Here is a 20,066-nt window from a genome sequence, read left to right as displayed (position 1 = left end):
AGAATGAGCTGTCTAAGGCCACCCACCCGCGGGTGGAGGATGGACAGAGATCTTTGTCGTGGCTGAGATGGAGTAGTTGGGCCGAGGGAGATGAAGGGGGCCAACTGCAGGCGTGCCTGGGTATGAGGACATGGGTTGGGCTAGAGAGGGAGACTGAGGCAGGGCTCCTGGTGCGGGGGGAGCAGACGAATGAATGAATGGATGGATGGATGGATGCAGAGTGTAATGAAAGGAAGGAGTGAGGACGTGAGCCAAGGTCCCCGCCTGGAAGAACACCCGGGCTCCGGGACGCGGGAGAGAAGCAGAGCATCCACTTCCATACGTCCAGGTGCTAGACCTGGAATCGACCCCTGCAGGGAAATTGACTGGGGGGGAGGGGAACAGAGGAGGGACCGCGAGCGCGCTCAGGGCGCTGCAGGTGTCGGGGGCGCGCGGAGCAGGGGCAGGCGCAGGCGCAGGAGCAGCTTTGCAGAAAAGACCGGCGTCCCGAAGGCGCGCAGGCGCAGCTCCGCTTAGAACGAGGGCCAGGGAGGGGCTGAGCGGAAGTCGAGGGGCTATCCACGCTTTCTCTGCTCGGCTTCCGGACCTTTTCCTAACCGACGGGGAAGGTATTGGATTGACCCCGGAAGCTCGGAGTGGAAGGAGCTGGGCTAGCGACACAGCCAGCGAGCTGGGGTGGCGAGGGGGATGTCCTTCTAGACCCTGAGGTGGCCCTTGTGGGTGCGTGACGCAGCCGGGTGCAGGGAACGGATGTGAAGGTGCCGTCTCGGCTTGGCCAGAGGCCGGGACCGTTTGGGTGCAACACCGTGGGCACGCGGCCGCGGAGACGGATGTGGGCGTAGCGCCGGAGGCTGAGGCGACGGGGACCGATAAGCTTGTAACACCGCGCGCCCCTGAGGAGCCGGGGACTGCTGTGGCGGTGACACCTCGGAGCCGGGACGGATGTGGGTGTGACTCCGCCCGTCTTTCCCCGGCGGGCGCGCTCGCGGAGGGGACGGAGGAGGCCGGGAGGCCGCCGGGATGTGGGCGCCGCTGCCGGACGCGCTGTGGGCGCTGCCGCTGGAGAAGCTCATCTTCGGCGCGGTGCTGCTCTTCTCCTGGACCGTCTACCTGTGGGAGACCTTCCTGGCCCAGCGGCAGGTGAGCGCAGCCGAGGGGGGAGGAAGGCCGCACCCCCCTCCCTGTCCACGTGGGCCGAGGATCCGGCCGCGCCCGGCCTGGGGCCCCTAGCGCTAGGCCCCGTCGCAGTCACCCCCCGGCCCCAAATAGCCCCCCACCAAAACGGCGTCTCAGGCTTCTGCCACCGCCCCGCCCCAGTCCTTGGCATGCTGTGGACGCGTAATAAACGTGTGATGGATGCTTGGATTGAGTGGCTCCCCCCGAGGCTGGCTTTGGGGACAAGACCCTCTGCTCACGCCTCCTGAAGTGACCTTGCCCAGTCTCACCTCCGAGCTTGTTTTCTTACCTGTAAGATGAGAACCTTGGGCCGGACGCCCCCTGGGATCCCTTCCAGCTGCGGGCCTGGGACCCTGCACGCCCCGGGCGGCCCCTCCCCCGCCTCCGGGTGGCACGTGGCTCTGGAGCGTCGTCATCCTTCCCTAGCGACGGGCATTGAAAGGGAGGATGGGCACACTCTGCTGGCCCCAAGCCCGGGGTTCTTCACGCCGGATCAGGGGGATTTTCCCCCCAAAATGGTTCTTTCCCCATAACATCTCCATGAGTTCGGTAGAATCAGGAATAGCAGACCCATTTTGCTGATGAGGAAACAGGGCTGAAAATGATCTTTGGCGTAAGGCCGAAAGCCTCCTCGGACCTGAAGGCTACCCTGCCCCAACCGCGGGGTCCCTGCAAGACCTGGAGCCCTGACTTGGGAGCTGGCTTTGAATCCTTTCCCTGCCTCTTACCTGCTCTTGACCTTGAACGCTTAGCTTCCTCTCTCTGTCAGAGGAGGAAATACAGAACCGTATGGTCATTGATTTAGAGTTCGAAAAACGCCTTGTTAGGTCTAGTCTGCCCACCTCATTTTTGTGCAAAAAAACCACTCCTCTGAAAGATTGAATGGCTTGTCCAAGATCACTCAGATACTAAATTGAAGAACCAGCATCTGAGACCAGGGACTCTAATGCCAAGTCTTTCTGCTGGGCAGGCCTGAGGGTTGTGATTGGATGATCTCTGAGGTCCCTTCTAGCTCGACATCTTATATACCTGTCATTTCTGTTGCTTTTCATCTCATTGGACCATCACATTTTGTGGTTGTTAGTGTGAATCCCTAACATTAGAAAATTATTTCCTGAAGCTTGATGCAGTTCAGTTCTATTCAGCTTACTTTCTAAGCATCAGTACTTAAGGAATCCAGAATTTCCTTGGTGTGGGCACTTTTCTCCACCTACACTGATTATAACCCTTCTGTGACAATATCTTAGAGTTGTTGTGACTGAAAAACTCATAAACCCTGCCCGGTGAGGCACCTCTCAGAGCTGCTAGTCTGGGCCTCAGATGACAGCTGTCAGTGGCTCACTGGGACCTGTCTTGGAAATCCTTTCATTCTGCTAGAATAGTCCAGAGTTTGTGCCTTGCTGTCTGAGTCTTTGAGGGTTACCTTTGAGCCAGGTTGGAGGAAGGACTTTAGATGTCAGGAACTTGAGAGGATCTATAAAGGTCAGGCAAGATATGCACCACTTTCTTGAAAGGCTTATGTGAGCCATTATTGAACAGTGGCAGCCCTTTCCATGATATTTAGAAAATTCCTCTTCAAAATGCAAAACCAGTTAATATTCCCTGATGTTTTCTTCTTTTGTCCCCACCTCTTTTTTTTACTCCTCTCAATTTCTCCCTCCATTTCTGCCTTGTACCTACAGATCCTCTTTTACCATAAGTATTGCTACCTTGCCGTGTTTTTATGTGTGAGGGAGTATGTAGACATACAAAAAATAGATTTTTTATCTGGAAAAGCAAAGAATTAGGTGCTAAACGTAGTGTAGTGGAAAGAGTATGAGTCAGTAGACTTGAATTTGATTCCTGGCTCTGCCACACCCTATAACTTTAGACAGTTCCTCAGTTGTCTTTCATTTTCTTCTGTAAATACCCCTGACTCTAGCTACTTCACAATTCAGGTCAATTTAGCCAACATTTACTAACAGTTACAATGTGCAAGGTACTGTAGATACAAAGGCAGAACTTAAATAATCCCTGCCCTTAAAGAGTTTACATTTTACAGGGGAGGTGTAGAGTACTGTATGTGTAAAGATAATTTGAGAAAGTAGGTAATGCTAACAGCTGGAAATATTGGGAAGGATTTCATGGAAGAGATAATACCTTGAATTCATCCTTAAAAGAAAATGAGAATTCTGAGTTGCAGAGATGAAGAGGGAAATATGTTCTAGTCCTAGTGAACAGCTTAGTGAATAGGAGATGGAATGCGAGTTGGCTGGAATTTAGAGTTTATGCAAAAGGACTTTATGAAGTTAGGATGGAAAGGTAGGCTTGAGCCAGGCAATAGAGGCCCAATACATTAAATAGATGTCTCTAAGATTAGGTAGTGCAATGGATATAGCACTGGGCCTGTAGTCAGAGTTCAGATCCTTCTTCATACACTTCTGAACAGTGTAAACCCTGGGCAAGTCACTTAACTGTTCTTTGCCTCAGTTTCTTCATCTGTAAAATGGGGATTACAACAGTTCCTACATCCAGTGTTGTTGTGAGGATCAAATGAGATATTTGTAAAGCACTTAGCACAAATGCTTATTCCCTTCCTTTTAGAGTGGTAATAGACCTTATAGATCATTTAGTCCAACCCCCTTGTTTTGTTTTTTCCAGATGAGGAATTTAAGGCTTAAAGGAATTAAATGACTTGCCCAAGGTTACTTGGGTAATAAGTGGCAAAGTTAGTGTCCACTGGCATCAGGCCAACAGTCAGTACACTGTATTTATGCTGGCAGTTTGTAAACTATACAGTGCTCTGTATTAGTAAGGTTCTTTGTTGAAGCCTTGTCTCATACGAGATCTTTTTCTCATCAAATAAGTTTTCCAAGAGTAGGCCATATTTCCAGAAGTCCATGTATGAGTCTATTACAGTTACTATATAAGTTCAGGCTTGCTTACATAATTCCTGGTGACAAGTCTGTTACCCAACAGTGCAGTGGTATGCAGGAGTTTTGCCATGCTGGCGTAACAGTAGACATGAATATGTAGGAACAATTTTAAGGAGGAAAAATTTTCACCAAACATCACATACTGTGCCACAATCCTGAGATCAATCACGCTACGTTTCACTAGCATGTCACATTCTGGATATAAGGATATATTTTAATTAAATCATATTAAATTACATAATTTAATATAATGTATTATATAATAGTATATGTAAATATATTTATATAAATTATTATAGAATCTTAGGTCTAACAGAGCTTTTGTGCAAAGTATTGAGAGATATTTTTAGTGATAGACACATTTTTCTTGCTGTTAGACTAGTCTGTGAGGGACAGCTAACTGTGTTCCAAAAATTTCTTCCCCATTCACATAGTTCTGGGTTATTTGTGTGAATTGATGTCTATAATAACCATATTTTGATTCGACTGTCCCCAAACTCTTTGTATCTGCTCATTTCTGGTAGAATGTAAGCTCTAGCAAGGCAGGGACTGTTTCACTTTTTGTCCCACTTCCATGCATTAGGTGTACCCTAAGGCTCTGTCCTAGTATAAGAAAAAAATGACAGTACTGTGAAAAGTTAGTTTATGGTCCTTGTTCTATTGCTCTACCAGTTAGATCAAAGGAATACTTTACAAAACTTTATAAAATAATAACAAAAGTCATTTGGAGGAACAAAAGACATAGAGTATCAAGGGAGATAATAGGGGAAAAAGAAGACTGAAGAGTATTTCCAGACCTCAAACTATATTATAAAAGCAGCAGTCATCAAAACTGTTTTGATATTATTAAGAAAATAGAGAAGTAGATTAGTGTAACAGACTAGACAAGGGATAATATAGTGAAATTCAATAACCCATTGTTCATAAATCAGAAAACAAATTATTTGGGAAAGAACTCTTTGATTGACTAAAAACTGCAGGAAAAACCAGAAAGTAGTCTGGTAGAAATTAGACTTAGCCCAATATCTTTTATCATAATTCACAAAAAATTCTAAATGGATTATACCAAAAAAAAAAAAAAGAAGAAGAAAAGCAGATCGTATACTTTTCACAAGGGCTATTGGTAATGAGACTATGTACTATTATCAGTATGCCATACTTATGTGTTTTCATATAGACTAGATTAAGCAGATACAATTGATTGGACTTAGTCTTGCTGTAAAGATAGGACTCTTAAAAGATTATTTTAAAGTAAGCAAGTAAACTGAGATTTGAACGTTTATTAAAGTATTTTTGTTGCTACTTTTATTTCAGAGACGTGTCTACAGAACCACTACCCATGTACCAAAAGAATTAGGACAAATCATGGATTCGGAAACCTTTGAAAAATCTCGACTGTATCAGCTGGACAAAAGTACTTTCAGCTTTTGGTCAGGATTGTATTCAGAAACTGAAGGCACTGTGAGTATTCTTTTTTTAAAATATAATTTATTTTTCAGTTCTTAACATTCACTTCCACAAGAATTTGAATTCAAAATTTTCTCCCCATGTCTCTCCACCCCCCACCCCAGGACAGCATGTACCCCATCCACCCCTTTCTCCAGTCTGTTCTCCCTTCTATTACCCACCCTTCTTCCATCTCCCTTCCCTTCTGTTTTCCTGTAGGGCAAAATAGATTTCTATATTCCGTTGCCTGTATAGCTTAATTTCCAGTTGCATGCCAAAACAATTTTTGACATTCATTCTTAAAGCTTTGAGTTCCATATTATCTCCCTCCCTCCCTACCCATCCTCATTGAGAAAACAAGCAATTCATTATAGGTCATACATGTGTAACAATGCAAAGCACTTCCATAATAGTTATGTTGTAAAAGACTAACCACATTTGCTAGGTAGGTGATTCTTGGTTTTAATCCTATCTCCTTTGACCTCTGGAGGTCATATTCCAAGCACTTTGATCCCTTAGTGTAGAAGTAGTGTAGAAGCTGCTAAATCCTGTGTTACCATGATTGTATTTCCACCATACTTGAATTGTCTCTTTCTGGCTGCTTGTAATATTTTCTCCTTGACCTGGGACCTTTAGAATTTGGCTACAATATTCCTAGGAGTTTTCCTTTTGGGATCTCTTTCAAGAGGCCATCGGTGGATTCTTTCACTGGCTATTTTACCCTCTGGTTCTAGAATATCAGGGCAGTTTTCCTTGATAATGTCTTGAAAGATGATGTCTAAGCTCTTTTTTTGATTATGGCTTTCAGATAGTCCAATATTTTAAAATTGTCTCTCCTGGATTTATTTTCCAGGTCAGTTGTTTTTCCAATAAGATATTTCATATTGTCTGCTATTTTTTCATTCCTTTGGCTTTGTTGTCTTGATTTTTCATAAAGTCATTAGCTTCCATCTGCTCTATTCTAATTTTTAAAGAATTATTTTCTTCAGTGAGCTTTTGGACCTCTTTTTCCATCTGGTCAGTTCTGCTTTTTAGGGCATTCTCCTCCTCATTGGCTTTTTGGATCTCTTTTGCCATTTGGGTTAGTCTATTTTTAAAAGTGTTATTTCCTTCAGCATTTTTTTGGATCTCCTTAAGCAAGCTGTTGACTCCTTTTCATGATTTTTTTGCAGCAGTCTCATTTCTCTTCCCAGTTTTTCCTCTACCTCTCTTACTTGATTTTCAAATTCCTTTTTGAGCTCTTCCTTGACCTGAGACCATTGCATATATTTTGTGGAGGTTTTGGATGTAGAAGCCTTGACTTTGATGTCTTCCTCTGATGGTATGCTTTGTTCTTCCTCATCTGAAAGGATGGAAGAAAATACTTTTTCACCAAGAAAGTAACCTTATATAATGTAATTTTTTTCCCCTTTTTTGGGCGTTTTCCCAGCCAGTTGCTTGACTTTTGAGTCCTTTGTCAAGAGGAGGGTATATACTCTAGGGACCTGTATACCCTCTAGGGACCTGTAAATTCTCAGTTCATCCAAGGTGACGCAGTCAAGAGAGAGAAGTTTATTCCTCTCATGGCCTGTGCTCTGGTCTGTGAGCAACCACAAGCATTCTTTTCTGCCCTGGACCTGTGAGTAGGATTCTCTCTTCACAGTTACCACCAGCCCTACCACACCAGCACTCTTCCTCACCCCAAAACTGCCATTGAGAACTGAAACCCAGATAAGCCAAGTCCAAGACCAGTGCTGCTGCAGTGGCTGTTGCCACCCTGGGGCCAGGCCAAATTTCACTCCCCTCTCACCCAGGTGAAAGAGCCTTCTTACTGACCTTTGAAGCTGTCTTTGATCTTTGTGGGTTGAGAAATCTGGGAACTACAGCTGCTGCCCGTGATTCTGTGCCTTGAAGCCTCCTCCAGTCCTGTCTTTGCTGCGACCCAGGCTGGGCTGTGCTCTGTTCTGAGCCCAGTAGGATAGACCTTTCCTGTCAGCCTTCCGGGCTGTCTTGTGCTAGAAATCTCTTTCACTCTATCATTTTATGACTTCTGCTGCTCTGGAATTTGTTTAGTCATTTTTTACAGGTATTTTATTGGCTATGGCTGGAGAGCTAGAGCAGGTTTATCTTTCTGCTCTGTCATCTTGGCTCCTGAGTATTCTTTTAAGAAAAGATCTTAATGATTTTAGCCTAATTATCACGTTTGATTTCACATTTATATGGCACAAATGCAAATATGAGTTTACAGATGAGAAAGTGTTCAGTGCTAGCTCCTGAGCTGGTTTGGTTTGTGTTTCCCCTGGACGGTCAGAAACTCTGCAGGATTCACCAGAAGTGTATTCACCCTATTTGTCTGCCCTCACATCCTCTCCAAATGTAGCCTTTGGAAAAATTTTCCTGTAGTACCCAGAAGTCAGTTTGCCAATGATTTTGTGTATAAACATTTTCAGTTACTTTTTAACTTATTTGATTGATTGGTTAATTAGGAATTCTGGGAGTTTTCCTATCAGGATTACTGGACCATTTATCCTCTTGCCCCTAAAATTGCCACATCAGATAAGTAACATAGCTAGGGAGATTAGAAATGTGACTTAAAAAAATTATCTAAGTAGTGCATCGGGAGTGAGGAAAGCAGAAACATGATAGTTCAATGAAAGAAGAGACTTGGAAAAGTTTACACATTTCCTGTTGGAATCAAGGCGTGAGTAAAAGAGAGAAAGGGCATGTGAATTGTGTAGTCATCTGTGAGTTGATCTTGAGAACCTACCAAACAGAAGAACCTGGCAGTGCTAAAGTACCTTCTGATGGATTTGAGAAAGATGAGAGCGAGAGGGTTCAGGGCACACTTGCCATGGAAAAAGTTAGTCCTTACTGGATATCTGATGTAGGCTTATTCCACTTCAGGGGAAAGGGAACAAAAATGGAATTTATGCTAACTCCCATCTGTCCCCAAACTATATAGAAATGGTGGAGGGGAAAAAGAAGGCACATGGAGATTTATGATGGTTCTCAGGGACAGTGTGGTAAACTAGGAAAACCTGAGAGCCCTTGCTCCGCCACTGTGACTTTGTGGTAGTAGAGACACAGACCATGATTTCTCTTTAGTATATTGAAATTGAATAGAAATTCCTAGTAATGTGATATTTCTTTAGATGAATTTTCAAGAGCAAACTCATTAATTAGGACAGTTGAAAAGTGTAGTTTGGGGGAGTATTGACTATTGTGTTAAAGAGATATTTTCAGATATACTAGATTTTCTCCATCTTGCCCTTAGTAAGTCAACCAAAGTGCCTCTGTTATCTGAGCTGGTAGTTAAGGAATAACAGGAATGTAAATAATACTAAGTGGTGATTCATTTATTTGGTTTAAGAGAATGGTGGTGTGCTCACTCAAGAGGAAAAGCTGGGATCATCAGGTTTAGAACTAGAGGAGCTTCCTTTGGGGTTATCCAATCCACCCTCTCATTACACAGGTGGAGAAACTGAGACCCACAGAGGTTGAGTAAGTTGCCTAAGGTCCTTCATTCAGACTGTTAAGGCAGCAGACCCAGGATTCAAGTCCAACTCTTCTGATTCTATATTGAGAAACATTTTGGGATGCCAGATTCAGATATTTTCATGTGCTCCTTGGATATGGAGTCAGAGGATTTGGCTTCCCAGTAGCAGTCAGTCCACAAGCATTTTGAAGTACTAATAAGCATCAGGTCCTGTGCTCAAAGCACAAACCTACTCCCAGGGAATTTGTTTTCTAGTAGAGGAGACAAGACCATATATAATTATATACAGAATCAATAAAAATGAATGTTAAGTAGTTAAAAGCCAGGTTCTTTGGGAAGGTGAGCATTAGCACTTAGGGGACTTGGGAGGGGCTTCACATAGAAGGCAGTGCTTGAGGTGTCTGTGGTCATACGACTGGCACACAGTCCAGCTTTATATTTGCTGTGCCACAGTGCTTGTCACATGACGTGTTACCTCTCACAAATAGCTGAGGACACATTACAGCTGTTCCACTTGAGCACTTCTCTGGCAATTAGAATTAGAATCAACAATTTGTGTTGATTAAATAGCTGTGACTTTGTTGTTTTTTGTGGGGGGGTTGGGTTGGGTTTTTTTTTTTGGTAAAAATACTACAGAAGTAGTATTTGGAATATCTATGCCTCTCTTTAGTGCTAGATCTGTTGATATTGAAATTAAGGTAAACGGAGGCACAAAATTCCAACCACATTCAGTCTATTGGTAAAGCTAGCAGTTCTTCGAGTTATCAAAAAAACGCACCAAAAAACAGATGGGCCATAGTTTTCCAACCCCTAGATAAGATGATCAGGCAAGTCTTCCAGCTAAGGTATCTTTTAGTTCTAAATCATAGATTTGTGAGCCCTAGCAGGTGGATAATCAAAAGTTAACTTTATTTCGTCCTTCATCTCTTAGTGCTCTTAGAATGAGACTTTTGGCATTTAGAACATTGAGATTTATAATATTCTGGTTTCTAAACATATTCCTTCATAAAATAACATTCACATTAAACTCCCCATGATGGTTGTTTAAAATGCTTGGATTTTAACAATAGAATAGTAGTTTTGCTTAGCCCAACAAACTGTAAGGCACCATGCTTGGCCCTGAAAATGAAAAACACTGTAGTCCTTCCCCTCAAGGAGCTTACAGTTTAGTGGAGAGAGTTGACATTTACACAAGTAATTATACTATAAGAGAAATTAATTGGGCCAAAGTGGATCGAGTTCTCTCGGAGAAGCTAAGGAAAAGATCACTTTCAGTTTAGGGGGATTGGAAAGGAAGAAGTCAAAGAGACAACATACATGGGAGCCAGGGAAGGTAGAATAATGGCTCTCTGGCTGCCTGATGCTGGATCTACACACCCATAGACAGTACTCCAAGGGGGATGTGCTCTCAATGGAACCACCTCTGCAGACTGTCATCCATCTCTCTTGGTTGGAGACCTTTCTAGAGCAGGAATGTTAAATCTGATTGAATGACCTGAATTGTCAGAACTGGCTGGATTCTTTTTTTTTTTTTAATTCAATTAATTTGTTTTTAGTTTTCATCAATCACTTCCATAAGTCTTAAATTTTCTTCCCCTCCATCTTCCTTACCTTCCTGAGACAGCATGCAATCTTATATGGGTTCTACACATTCTTATTAAGTTCTTATTAAACGCATTTTCACATTAGTCATGGATTCTTCTAAGATGAAGTTCCACCTGGCAGTCCTCTCCTCTGCACCCTTGGGTTGACCAAGAGGCTTCAGATGCCTTCTAGTGCAGTCCTCTCATTCACAGGTGAGGATTCTGCTGCTTAGAGGCGAAGAGCCTGGTGGTGTGGAGTAGAATGAAATGAGAACCTAGGATTCCAGGCCCAGCCCTTTTTCTCCTATACTTGTACACTTCTCTGTCAGTGTCAGAGGCCTTACTCTGCAGGACTGATTCCTAGGAGGCACTGCTTATGACCCCAAGTGCCCATTTGTGTTCACCACTGGTGAGTTGCTGACCTCTGGTTCCTCTTCCTTCTCCACATTCTGGGTCACAGAGTGAGTCTCTTTGCCATTCTTTGTTTAGCTCTACCTCCCACAGCTAAGCAAATAGCTTGGTACCTTTCCTGGAATAAGACATGACTTTCTGTGGAATACATGATTTTAAGAGTCTTGGATCATAGTCTCTCACTGCATTTAGAATCAGAGGACCCAGCTTTGAATCAGCACTGTTATGTACTTGCTGTGTGACCTCAGATAAGTCACCTAACCTCTCTGGACCTCACATTTGTAAAATAAAGGATGGACTAAGGAACTAATGTCTATCAGTATGTAAACATTCATTAAGTAAGCACCTAGAAATACAGATACAGTAAGTGAAAGAATCTCCACCTAAAAAGAGCCCCTGTTCTAATAGGGGAGACAGCCAGGACATAGGTGAGAACATACAGAGTAAATGGGAATGTGTTTAAATAAATCAACCTAGTTAAATACAACTAGCAGTTGCGGAGATCAATAAAGCCTTCACATAGAAGGTAGTACTTGAGATACATCTTAAAGGAAGATGGTGATTCTGTGAGATGGAGTCAGGAGACAGTAAACATTTATTAAGCACCTTCCTTATGCCAAGCCACTATGCTAAGCTGAGGATACAAATAGGAAAGAAGGAGTGAGTACCAAAGACTTCTGGATTATGCAAGCTCATCCCAAGGTTGAGATTCCTGGGGCTGAGTGAAGAAGTGTAGCAGGAGGAGATGAGGAGCGTTTGCATTCCAGGTTTGGAGAAGGTGAGTGTTTGGGAACAAGGCCAGGATCAGCTGGATCTCAGAGGGCAGGAGGGAGGAGTATGAGGTTGGAAAGTCAAGTTGGGTTCAGGTAGTGAAGGGCTTTAAAAGCTTTTATTCCATATTAGAGGCCAGAGGCATCCACTGGAGTTCATTGATTAGAGGAGTGACATGGTCAGAATTGTGCTTAATTGTAGCAGAGTAGAGAATGGACTTGAATAAGAAGAGGCTTGAGTCAGAGAGACCAATTTGGAAGCTGTTGTTATAATCTAGGCAAGAGTTTATGAGGGCCTGCACTAAGGTGCTAGCTGGGTAAGTAGAGAGAAGAGAATGAATTTAAGAGGTGCAAATGTAGAAATGGCAGGGTTTGGCCATTGATGAGTTAATGTTGGGGCACGGGACAGAAAAGATTCAAGGAAAATGGCACTGCTGCGAATCCAGGGAACTGAAAAAATGGTGGTAATCTGAGTAGAAATAAGGAAAGATGTTTGTAAGAGGCTGGGTTCTACTTTTAAATCCTGTCTTTTTTTTTTAATAGGCACTTAGATTTATTAGCCTATTCCTTTGATAGATAGTAGGCCTCACCTGGCTTTGGTCATTTTAGTTGATTTTTATAAAGCTTATCTAGTTCCATTTTTTAAAAGAATTTTTATTTTTTGGTGTGACATCTGGATTCACCCATAGTGGTAGAAGTTCCAGATAGAGTGTTTTTTCTTTTATGGTTATTATCATTTTTAAAGGTGCTTAGTATTTGCTTGGGCTTTCCCTGCCAGCTAGCATTCTATCTCTTCCCCCATTGGACTAAACTCTTTGAGAAAGTTATTTACACTAAGTGCTTCTTCTTTGCTAATCTTCTTTTGTAAACCCCTTTAATTTGGCTTTCATAAATTTCATTATTCAGTGGAAACTGCTCTTTCCAAAGTTATCAGTGATCTCTTGCCAAATCTAGTGGCCTTTTCTCAGTCCTGATCCTTCTTGACCTTTCTATAGCATTTGATGCTCCTTTTGGATTACTCTCTTCTTTTAGGCTTTTGTGACACCATTGAATCTCCTGATTCTGTCTGACTGCTCCTCAGTATTTTTTGCTGGTTCTTCTTCCATGTCACAACCAGTGACTATGGGCATCCCCCAAGGCTCTGCCTTGGGTCCTCTTTTCTCTCTACACAGTCTTACTTGGTAAGGTTGTGGGTTCCATGACCATTTTTGTGCAGATGATTCTCAGGTCTATAAAATTCAGCCCTTGCCTCTCCCCTGAGTTACAGTCACACATTTTCAACTGCCTCTTGAACATATTGAACTTGCGCATCACAAACGCAAGATATCCAATGTAGACCCGACTATATTTCTCTCAAATCTTCCTTTTTTTTTTTTTAATAAATTAGTTTATTTATTTTTAGTTTTCAGCATTCACTTCCACAAGATTATGAGTTGCACATTTTCTCTCCATCTCTACTCTTCACCCACCTCAGGACAGCATGCATTTTGATTACTCCTTCTCCCAATCTGCCCTCTTTCAGTCATACCTTTTCCTTTCGCTTATCCTTTTCCCCTCTATTTTCTTGTAGGGCAAAATAGATTTCTGTACCCCATTGCCTGTATGTCTTATTTCCCAGTTGCATGTAAAAACAATTTTTAATATTTAGCATTCATTTTCAAAGCTTTGAGTTCCAACTTTTCTCCCTTCCTGTCTCCCCACCCACTCCCATTGAGAAGGCAAACAATACAGGTTATACATGTGTAGTCATGCAAAACACTTCCATAACAGTCACATTGTGAAAGACTAACTATATTTTCCCTCCATCCTATCCTGCCTCCCATTTATTCTATTCTCCTTTGACCCTATCCCTCCTCAAAAGTGTTTACTTCTAATTACACCCTCCTCCCATTTGTCCTCCCTTCTGTCATCTCCCCACCTCCTGCTTATCCCCTTCCCCTCAACTTTCCTGTAGTGTAAGATAGATTATCATACCTAAATGAGTGTACATGTTATTCCCTCCTTAAGCCAAATCCAATGAGAGTAAGGTTCATTCTTTCCCTCTCACCTGCCCCCTCTTCCCCTCCATTGAAAAAGCTTTTTCTTGCCTCTTTTATGTGAGATAATTTGCCCCATTCTATTTCTCCCTTTCTCCTCTGAACATATTCCTCTCACCCCTTTATTTTTTTAGATATCGTCCTTTCATATTCAACTCATCCTGTGCCCTCTCTCTCTCTTAAAATTTGTGTCCTCTCCAACTACCCTAATACCGAGAAAAGTCTCAAGAGTTACGAATATAAACATTTCAACTTTATTAAGTACCTTATGAATTCTCTTTCCTGTTTACCTTTTCATGCTTCTCTTAATTCTTGTGTTTGAAAGTCACATTTTCTATTCTGATGTGGTCTTTTTATCAAGAATGCTTGAAAGTCCTCTATTTCACTGAATGACCATTTTTGCCCATGAAGTATTATACTCAGTTTTGCTGGGTAGGTGATTCTTGGTTTTAATCCTTGCTCCTTTGACCTCTGGAATATCATATTCCATGCGCTTCAATCCCTTAGTGTAGAGGTTGCTACCTTATCTTGTGTTATCCTGATTGTGTTTCTACAATACTCAAATTGCTTCTTTCTGGCTGCTTACAATGTTTTCTCCTTGACCTGGGAGCTCTGGAATTTGGCTACAATATACCTAGGAGTTTTCCTTTTGGGATCTCTTTAAGGAGGTGATCAGTGGATTCTTTTAATATCTATTTTACTTTCTGGTTCTAGAATATCAGGGCAGTTTTTCTTGATAATTTTTTTTCTTTTTTTTCATATATTTTTTTATTTTTAATGTTCTACAATCACTACCATAAAACTTAGATTTCTTTCCCCTCTATCTACCCCCCACTACCCCCCTCCCTCCCCAAGACAGCATGCAATTCTATGTAGGATCTACACATACTTTCCTGTTGAATACATATTCACTATAGTCATGCTGTGTAGATAAACTAAAGTAAATGGAAGAAGTAATATAACAAATCAAAACATAGTACACACACACACACATGCACACAAATGATCTGCTACATTCTGTGAATGAATTGCATTTTTCTTTCTCTGAGTGTGGAAGACATTTTGCCTTAGAAGACCATTGGGAATTTTTTTTTTAAGTTCCTGCGTTGTTACAAAGTTCCAAGTCTACCAGAAAAAACTCTTGTACACTGTGGTCATTGCTGTGCACAAAGTTCTCCTGGCTCTGCTCTTTGCACTCAGCATCAGATCATATAAATCCTTCCAGGCCTCTCTGAAGTCTTCTTGTTCATCATTTCTTAAGACGCAGTAGTACTCCATTACATTCATATACCATAATTTATTCAGCCATTCTCCAATTGATGGGCATCCCCTTGATTTCCAGTTTTTGGCAACTACAAAGAGTGCTGCTGTAAATATTTTTGTACATGTGGGACCCTTTCCCATTTTTATGATCTCTTGGGGATGCAGTCCTAGTAGCAATATTGCTGGGTCAAAGAGTATGCACAATTTTGTAGCCCTTTGGGCACAGTTCCAAACCACTCTTCAGAATGGTTGGATGAACTCACAGTTCCACCAACAATGAATTAGTGTTCCACCTCTCCCACATCCTCTCCAACATTTATCATTTTCCTGTTCTGTCATGTTAGCCAATCTAATAGGTGTGATGAGGTACCTCAGAGTTGTTTTGTTTTGCATCTCTCTAATCAAAAGTGATTTAGAGCATTTTTTTGTATGATTATAGGTATCTTTAATTTCTTCCTTTGAAAATTGCCTGTTCATATCCTTTGACCCTTTATCAATTGGGGAATGAGATAATTTCTTGAAAGATGATATCTAGGCTTTTTTTTTTTTATCATGGCTTTCAGGTAATCCAATAATTTTTAATTTCTTGATTTTTCTTAAAGTCATTAGCTTCCATTTGCTTCATTCTAATTTTTAAGGAATTATTTTCTTCAGTGAGCTTTTGGACCTCCTTTTCCATCTGGCCCATTGGCTTTTTCGATCTCTTGCCATTTGGGTTAGTCTGCTTTTTAAGGTGTTATTTTCTTCAGCATTTTTTTGGGTCCTCTTTAGCCAGCTATGATTTTCTTGCATCACTCCCATTTCTGTTCTCAATTTTTCCTCTACTCGTCTTACTTGATTTTCAAATTCCTTTTTGAGCTCTTGCATGGGCTGAGACCAATTCATATTTTTCTTGGAAGCTCTGGATGTAGGAGTTTTGATTTTGTTGTCTCCTTCTGGTTGTGTGTTTTGATCTTCCCTGTCACCAAAGTAACACTCTGTAGTCTGATTTTTTTCCCCCACAATCTATGGGCCTAGAGCTCCAGAAACAACAACCACTGCTTCTACCCCTGCTGCTGCTGCTGTGGTGGCTGCTGAGGACTCCTCTGCCTCTGCTGCCCTGGGGTTGGGGCAGGACCACTCTACTCTTTCTTTTCCACTGACTTTCCAATTTGTCCTTGTCATTTTGGGGTTGTGAAGTCTGGAAATCACCACAGGTGCTAATGATTCAATCCTCTGAGGCCTGCACAGGTGCCTCTGTGTTGGCACAGCTCACATTGGACTACACTCTGCTCCCAGCCCGGCACAATAGACACTTCCCATTGATCTTCCAGGCTTCCTTGGGCTGGAGATTTGCTTCACTCCATCATTCTGTGGGTTCTGCAGCTCCAGAATTTGTTTAGAGTCATTTTTTACAGGTATTTGACTGAGTTTGGGAGGAAACTAGCAAGTCCCTGCTTTTACTCCGCCATCTTGGCTCTACCTTCTCTCTCCCAAAATCTTTCTTCTTTCAGAATTTCACTATTAGTATTGAAGGCACCAGTAGTCCAGACTCACAAGTGCAGTATCATTCTTGACAGCCCCCTTACCCCACAAGTCTTCTTTAACTTCAGTTATATGTCCCCTTTTCTACCCCCATACCACCATAACCCTAGTTTGGGTAGGCTCTCATCTCTTGCCTTCATTACTGAAAAAGCCTTCTTATCTCCTTGCTTCAAGTTTTTCCCCCACTCCAGATCAATCTTCCACTAAGCTGCCAAACTGATATTTCTAAAGCACAGATCTGACCATGTATTCCACTTTACTGCTGTGCCCCTACTGGCTGTGAGCTCTAGGGACTCCTGTCACTTTCAGGGTCAAATCTAAAATCCTTTTTGGTATTTAAAGGTCGTTGTAATTTGACTTCTTCCTGGCTTTTCAGCCTTTTTATACTTTATTATCTACTGTGCACTCTACAGTCTAGTTATATGTGTCAATCTGCTGTTTTGCAAACAACTCTTTATCTCTTATCTCTGGCTTTCACTGGTCCCCATTCCTGGAATGTTCTACCTTCCACCCTGCCTCTTAGTTTCTCTGATCTCCTTCAAGATTCAGGTTCAGAGCTCATCTTCTGTGACCTTTTCTGGTCCCATCTAGCTGGCTTCCCTTTTCAAATTACCTTCCATCTGCTCTGTATATATCTTGTATGTGCCTAATTCTCTCCCCCATTAGAATATATATTATTTGAGAGCAGGTAATGGGTTTTTTTTGCCTTTTTTTGTATTCCCTGCACTTGGCATAGTACACAGCACATAGTATATGGTTAATAAATGCTTGTCAATGGATGTGTAAAAGTAATATCCTAACAGTGATTCTTAGGCTCTTTCTATGGACTCTGTTAAAAGTGTATTGTGAGCCATTGTACACATGGCCAGGTCCATTTAGTGGTTCACTAAGGCAAGATCCTTGCCCTTTTGAAGTTTTGTGTCTGACAGACAGATATGACACACAGACATCTGCAAAACAGAACAAGACAATCAGGATTTTGTCTGGGAAGGGAAAGAATGAGTCAGAAGACTTCCTGGTGGAAGTAGTTAGTTTTTAAAGTGTGGATAAGGATTCAGTGAGCCCAAGGGGGTGGAGTTGAACGTGGGGTGTAGTAGAACGTGGGGTGTAGTATACTCTAAGGGAGCATACAGCATGAATAAAGGGAAAGTACCAAGAGCATATGTCCAGGGACCATGCATAATTGGTTAGCTAGAACTTCTAGTACACAGGGAAATAGCAGCAATCAGCAAAGTAGGATGGCAGCAGATTATGGATGCTCTTGAATATCAGAGGAGTTTTAACTTGGTATAGAATTTCAGAGTTGGAAAGGGCCTCAGCCCCTATCCAACCTGTACCCTCAGACAGATTGCCATTATAACATATCCAATAATTGGTCATTCAACTTTTGCTCTCCTGAGGGAAGGAATTCACTGTTTCTGGAGGGTCACTCATTCCAATATTGGATAGCTTTAATTGTTGGAAGTTTTTCCTTTCATCAAACCTAAATCCCAGTCTTGGCAACTTTTACACATTATTCCTAGTTCTGTCTTCTGGGGCCAGACGGAACAGATCTAACCCTCACCTTTTCACATGACTCATTTTCAAGTACTTGGAGACAGTGATTATACTCTGTTAGGGTCTTCTCTTCTCCAAGCTGAATATCTCCACAACCATGAAGATCTTTTCCTCATATATCACATGAACTTGAGGCCCTTTGCCATTCTAATTGTGTTCCTCTGGATGCTCTCCAGTTTATTAGTGCCCTACCTAAAATATTGAACCCAGAACTGAACGCAAAACTTCCTATGTGGTTTGCACAGGTCCACGCACAGATCCTAGGGACATTCTGTTAGAGAGCTCTTTTTAAGCTGATATGGAACTATTAATGGACTCCTCTTCAAGTCTGACCATTCAATCAATTCCAAATCCATCTAACTGTGCTATTGTATAGCCCACATTACTGCATATTTCCCAAAAGAGTAGCATGAGATATTTTGCCAAAATATGGACAAGCCATAGCTACAATGTTTCCCTGATCTACCACTTAAGAAAAGGAAATTAAGTTATTCTGGCACGCCATGTTCTTGATGAAACCATGCTTGTGTGTTATCTTTACTTCCTTTTCTAGATGTAGGCAATTGAGAGCCCCTGAAGATTTTTGAATTAATGTGAATTATGACTAGCTTTATGTATCAAGATTAGTTTGATATTGGTATGAAGGGCTGATCGGTGGGAGAAGACAGCTGGACTTGGAAGGGCTGTTGTGAGGCAACTGAGCTAGCCCCAGCAGCTGGGACTGAGGGTCTGTTCTAGGGTGGTGAGTGGACCATTAAACAGGTGGAAACAACTGATAATGTTTCAGAACACAACATTCTCTATAATTTGGATTTTTTTCTAACTACATTGCATTGTACTTGCCCACACTGAAACTCATCTGCCATTTTCTGCCCACTCATATAACTTTAAATAGTCTCTGCAGTTTTTCCCCCTATTTCTGGCTTATATTACCTAGAATGTCATCAGTGATCTTGTACATTTTACTGCATAATCCCTTTCCCAGAACGTTTCAGAGGATACTAAATAAGTCTGCTTATTCTTGGAGATGTCTTTTTACCCCATTCTGTTTTGTATATCTGAGCTAACTCTCAGTCTCTTAAAATTAAAAGTCCCATAAGGATTATAGGGATTGATAGTACTGGATGCATTTACCTCCCAGTACTATTTCTCTGGATGTACTTCCTGGACAGCACCTATGTGAGTCTCCTTATAAGCTCTGTTTGACAAACCTGTCACTATCCTCTCTGTCCTTATCAGCATGGTTTTGAAAAACATTCCTGCTTTTGAAAAGTTTGTGCTTTTGTGCATGTGCACGCACACAGAGATCAACTCCCTTGTTCAGCACTTTGTCCTCTACCATCACACCATCCACCCCATGCACAAACTCCTCTTCTCTTAGGGACTGACTGCCTAGCCTACTGTCACGTGAGAAGCCTTCCCTGGTGCACCTAGTCTGTAACAAGGTTCACTCTTAGCACTTGCATTGTACTTTGTACTTCTCAAATGCAGCTGTTGTCTAATGTGGTTTATGATAGTGATCAGTGTTTGTATTTGCCTTACACTAGAATGACCATGGAGGCAGAAGCTACATTGCTAAGCACAGTGTATTATATGGTGTAGAGAATAGAAGCCCCTTGTAAGTAGGAAATGCTTCGTTTGTTGTAACCATCCTCAGTGCTTAGCACAGTGCCTGCCACATAGTAGTTGTTTAATCAGGGCTTGAACAGTTGATCCTCGTCAAAGATATTTTAAAATTAAATGTGTTGTCCACTGATTTGATATTAGTTTGCATGTAAATTTATTCCCTTGGTCAATTTGATAGGTAAGATTTCCCCTTATGAAAGCCAAGTCATCTTCTCTCCATGAGTGGTTTATACTATTGAATGAGAGTTTCATATGCTTTTGAAAAATAGCTAAGATATGTTTTC

At 42.0% G+C, this 20,066-nt stretch overlaps 1 protein-coding gene across 3 annotated transcripts in view; it reads left to right on the top strand.

Annotated features, from left to right (window-relative positions):
- Nucleotides 1-531: 531 nt before the first annotated feature.
- ZMPSTE24 (zinc metallopeptidase STE24) overlaps nt 532-20,066 on the top strand; it is a 55,547-nt gene continuing 36,012 nt past the window's right edge. The window contains exons 1-2 of one of the 3 annotated variants that reach the window (XM_072609930.1): nt 532-1,140; nt 5,406-5,552. In XM_072609930.1, coding sequence (XP_072466031.1) covers nt 1,021-1,140; nt 5,406-5,552 — 267 coding nt within the window. In that variant the 5' untranslated portion in view covers nt 532-1,020. Of the gene's footprint in view, nt 1,141-1,596; nt 1,790-5,405; nt 5,553-8,123; nt 8,218-20,066 lie in introns of those variants that run through there. The other 2 variants (XM_072609931.1, XM_072609932.1) reach the window with 2 other exon arrangements.

The sequence above is a fragment of the Notamacropus eugenii genome, chromosome 5 (genome assembly GCF_028372415.1).
Source record: "Notamacropus eugenii isolate mMacEug1 chromosome 5, mMacEug1.pri_v2, whole genome shotgun sequence".
NCBI classification, from domain to species: Eukaryota; Metazoa; Chordata; class Mammalia; order Diprotodontia; family Macropodidae; genus Notamacropus; species Notamacropus eugenii.
Note: the sequence above shows the minus strand (reverse complement) of the source record. Positions and strands in the feature narration are given on the sequence as shown.